General features: G+C 33.3%; 1 protein-coding gene across 1 annotated transcript in view; it reads right to left on the reverse strand.

Moving 5' to 3' along the window:
• Positions 1 to 372: 372 nt before the first annotated feature.
• LOC106473065 (nuclear transcription factor Y subunit beta-like) overlaps positions 373 to 1,364 on the reverse strand; it is a gene marked incomplete at its 3' end in the record, with an annotated part of 6,253 nt that continues 5,261 nt past the window's right edge. The window contains exon 4 of the mRNA XM_013933744.2: positions 373 to 491. Coding sequence (XP_013789198.2) covers positions 373 to 491 — 119 coding nt within the window. The remainder of the gene's footprint in view (positions 492 to 1,364) is intronic.

Here is a 1,364-nt window from a genome sequence, read left to right on the forward strand (position 1 = left end):
ATATAAATTTAACCCAACCAAGAATATTGTTAGCAAGTATCATGATCCCTACCTAGCCTGACAATGATAAGGACAATACTATGTCAATCTTTTACATGGTTCGTAGCCAGAAATGGTGACTACTTCAACTTGTAAAGAAAGATATTGGGGAAAAAAAATTTTTTATTCTGTATCAATCAAGTTGAAATTGCCTGCAGTCAAAAAATTTAAATTCTAAGACCAAAGAAAATACTTTTATCAAAAGAAGTTTGGAAATCTGACAAAATAAAAAAATGATAGAACTAGTAAGTCAAATTATGATATTTTTTTAAAGCAGAAAGTAGACACTGTTAAGTAAGTCTGTTCTAAGTTTCATGAAATTTAGTTAAATACTTCCTCTGTGAGAAGGGATACAATAATAAATACCTGAGCAGGGTATGCTGTGGCATATATTACACTCTGTTGGCCATTTTGATCTCCTCCCAGCATTTCACCAGTCAAGGTTTGAGTTGCTAAAACAAAGATTTTTCAAACAAATGTTTTTATATATTCCACACTTCTACAAAGATCTAACTCTATAGCAATAAGATCGACTAAGTCATCATGTGGTCATTAAAATTATAAATATTCTTCAGATTTTCAAGTCATAAAATTGAAAGTATATCTCTTTTTATGTAAATTTACCTAGGAATTTTAAGTACGGTAGTACTTCATAGTAGGGAGCAACAAGGATTCCAAATAATTTATGTGCCGAAAAACCACCCTATCCGATTCTCTAGGTGAAAAACCAACCAATCAAAGTATTAGTTATGATATATTATGCACCTATATACTAATAATGTGCTAAAGAGGTCCCTAACATTTCTAAAAAACATCAACTTATTTATCTACTACCTACCTACCTGATCACATCAGCAGGGCCAGTGCCTAGACAGCTCGGACTATCGCTACAAGATTTCTCCAGTTTACTTCACTAGTCTATGGGTAACTATCGCTTCAAGATTTCTCCAGTTTATTTGACTTGTCTATGGGTAACTATTGCTACAAGATTTCTCCAGTTTACTTGACCGGTATATGAGTAATTATTGCTACACGATTTCTCCAGTTTACTTGACTGGTCTATGGGTAACTATCACTACAAGATTTCTCCAGTTTATTTGACTGGTATACAAGTAATTATTGCTACAAGATTTCTCCAGTTTACTTCACTAGTCTATGGGTAACTATCGCTTCAAGATTTCTCCAGTTTATTTGACTGGTCTATGGGTAACTATCGCTACAAGATTTCTCCAGTTTACTTGACTGGTATATGAGTAATTATTGCTACACAATTTCTCCAGTTTACTTGACTGGTCTATGGGTAACTATCACTACAAGATTTCTCC

This window comes from Limulus polyphemus, unplaced genomic scaffold, assembly GCF_000517525.1.
Source record: "Limulus polyphemus unplaced genomic scaffold, Limulus_polyphemus-2.1.2 Scaffold5856, whole genome shotgun sequence".
Classification (NCBI taxonomy): domain Eukaryota; kingdom Metazoa; phylum Arthropoda; class Merostomata; order Xiphosura; family Limulidae; genus Limulus; species Limulus polyphemus.